The 3130-nt window shown below is 38.9% G+C and overlaps 1 protein-coding gene across 4 annotated transcripts in view; it reads left to right on the plus strand.

Moving 5' to 3' along the window:
• The window catches only part of LOC138014439 (testis-expressed protein 47-like), an 83507-nt gene extending 80929 nt beyond the window's left edge, over positions 1–2578 (plus strand). For all 4 annotated transcript variants that reach the window (XM_068861508.1, XM_068861509.1, XM_068861510.1 and 1 more), the window contains one exon: positions 2448–2578. In XM_068861508.1, the coding sequence (XP_068717609.1) occupies positions 2448–2491 (44 nt within the window). In that variant the 3' untranslated portion in view covers positions 2492–2578. The remainder of the gene's footprint in view (positions 1–2447) is intronic.
• Positions 2579–3130: the final 552 nt, after the last annotated feature.

Genomic DNA, 3130 nt, shown 5'->3' on the forward strand with positions numbered 1-3130 from the left:
GTCGAGAGATGCTCTTTTATCCTGGTTGCAAAGTGGCGTGACGTCTCGCAAATGTAACGGGAGTTACACCCCGCACAGGTAAATTGATACACAACCATAGATTTTAATGCATCTGGAATAGGATCTTTGAAACTGAAAAAAATCGTGATTTTGAAAGAAGAAAAAACAATTCTGATGTCTATATCTTTGCAATAAACGTCCAACAAGTGTTTTAGCTTTTTGCGTGTGACGGTAGAGAAATCACCCACAAATGGCAGTTTGAAGTATGGAAGACCTGTAGTGTTTTCCCAGCAGAAGAAGTGTTGTTTTGAGTTGGTCTAAAAGAAAATTTGTTTTTATACCCCTCAATGATCTTATCTATGAGATGACTAGGAAAGGAGTTGCGTTGAAGAGTTAAAGATAGCTGTTGAAGATCTTTTTCCTGTCCAGTGGTGGTGTTGTTGATTTTAAAAATTCTGTCAACCAATGTGTAAATCAGACCAACCTTATACCTGAAGCCAGTATCAAGTATTTATGAGTCAATGAATCAATGAGTCAATGAGTTACTGCAGTTACCCTAACCCATAAAATGAAAGCTAAAAATTTCAGAGAGTGCTTAGGCCTAATCACTGAATCAAGGGCTTAGGCTTAGTCAATAAATTATTGCTTTATTGACTGTGAGTCTCATTGACTCATGACGCATTGACTCATTGACCATATGACTCATAAATCATGGGACCTCACCAGAAGCAAGTAAAACTAAGGAAATTTGTAAGAAGCCCAGTGTAAGTTCTCTTGTGATATATTGAAGCAAGAGAAAATGAGGGGACAGAGAGGGAGGCTCAGGACGTTGGCCGGGATATGTTATGTCCACGAAAGTTATTTTTAGACGAGCGGAAGTCTTTGTTCTAGCGGAAGTCTGTCTTCCGAGACGTCCGCATGCAGTCTTCGCTCTCAGGTTCTTAGTGAAAAGAGAAAATGACGGCGCACGTGGAAGGCTGATGAATATTTATTTTCTTTCAAACATCGGACCGAGGTTGGCCTGCATGCGGACGTCTCCGAAGACTTCCGCTCGTCTAAAAATAACTTTCGTGGACATGACATATCCCAAGGGCTGGACCGGGAGCCTCCCTCTCTGTCCCCTCATTTTCTCTTGATTGAAGTGATACAAGAAGCCCCCGAGTTATCCACCAGAACATCCAGGAAGGGGAGTTTCCCATTGAGTTGAGTTTCAAACGTAAACCTAATGTTAGGATGTCTAGAGTTGAGATAACTTAAAAACTTCATTGCGTCCTGCTCATTGTGAAATAGACATAAAGTGTCATCAACGTATCTGCGGTAATATAGCAACTGAGAATTTTTATAATTATCTATCCATTGCTCTTCATGATACCCCATAAATAAATTTGCGAGAATAGGTGCTAAGGGAGAACCCATAAAATGATAGCAACTCCATCACATTGATCATAGAAAAAACCATTAAACAGAAAATGGGTTTGTGAAGTTGCAAAAGTAAACAATTCTTTAACATTAGCCTTGTTAATAGGAAACTCAGGGTTGTGCTTAAAAATGGTCTCTACGGCGAGGTCGATTGTCTCACTAAGCGGGATATTAGTGAAAAGGCTTTTCGTTAAAGTTCTCAGCTTCTTCTGATGCGTCAGGATGATCTTTTTCATCTGCTTATCTACATTCTTCTGAAGGTGCCTGGTCAGTATTGTCCAGTCCAAGGTGTTTAAAGTAGCCTTTAGTTTGTTTTCCAAATTGCTAACGTACTCAAATTGTAAACGTATTTAAAACAGTGGAAAAGGAAACAACACATTAACCTGACGATGGCATGAGTCATGCCGAAACATGTCTTTAAAAAGTTGTATCGTGAGCTTGAAATTTCTGTTAATATTATTATTATACACTCCTTCTTTTGTGCGAATGCTGACCATTTATAGCGTAGCAGCCAAAACAGGGAGCCAGGGTCGGGCTTGGGGTGTCTTTTTTCCCCCCTATTGTTTTTGTTTCAGAGTAAAACAACGTACTTTTTAGCCAAGAAACTTCCGTCTGTTTTTTTTTTGTTGTAATCTTTAACTGAATATTTACATTTCATCTGTCGGGTCAGGAAGCCTTTGTAGAGTTCCTGAGAAACGTATCTATTTACACAATCATGAGGTTGAGCGGCCAATCAAAACAGAGTTTGTAATTGAAAATCTAAACATCTATGAGATACAAAAACGGACTTGTAAATTATCGCAAATGACAATGCTGACAAGTACAAACTAAGATGGCCCTTTCATATCTTTTTTTTTTACTAATTTCCAAAGAAATTCCGACTCCGGCCGGCCGGCCGAAACTCCGGCTGACTCCGGCCCCGGCCCCGGCCCCAGCCCAGCGTTTTGGCTACTACCCATTTATATTGTAGTGTAGTGTTTACCTTCCACTTGTGTCACTTTTTTTTTTTTTTTCTTTCTTTGAAACAGAACTTACTTGGCCAATGCAAACACGACTATTTCCTTTGAGTTAAAGATAACTGTTAGGACTGTTCGTATTTGAGTTGTAGTACAGTGCGACTTGTACATAAAAAAAATTGAATAAATGCAAACAGGTGTGATGTTTTGTACAGTTCATCACTTCATGATAAGCTAGACGCTCCATAAAGCGTATACTGGGTTGCCTGTGGTACGTGTTACACAAAAAAGGAAGGAACTGAATTGGGTAGTATTGAACTGCAGCATTCCAGTCATTTTTTCATATGTCGCGAGCAGAGGCCCTTTGGCTCACACGTTCACACGTTTAATTATTTTGTAAAGTCCTGTCCCATTTTGAGGTCTTTTAGTTTTTAAAGCTTTGGTAATAAATTCAGTTTAAAGATAACAAAACACGCTCTTGAGTAAAATTCATTCGTTTCTTCTTTAAATAAATAGTCTGCAAAAAATTAACTGCAAATTGCTCTGACGGACGTTTTCCAGCATGTCTTGCAGTTGCACTAAGCAAACGTTTATTGCACACACTAAGAAAGGGCTGAAGGTGTTGTTTCCGCTTCATAATTTCTCTTCTTGTTAGTCTAATCTGATGCCACCAGAAAAAGACAAGCCAAAAGACAGATGAAGAAAAAAATTAACATAGTTTTTATATGTAACTCTGAATCGAATTTTCATCGAAA

This window comes from Montipora capricornis, chromosome 8, assembly GCF_036669925.1.
Source record: "Montipora capricornis isolate CH-2021 chromosome 8, ASM3666992v2, whole genome shotgun sequence".
NCBI classification, from domain to species: Eukaryota; Metazoa; Cnidaria; class Anthozoa; order Scleractinia; family Acroporidae; genus Montipora; species Montipora capricornis.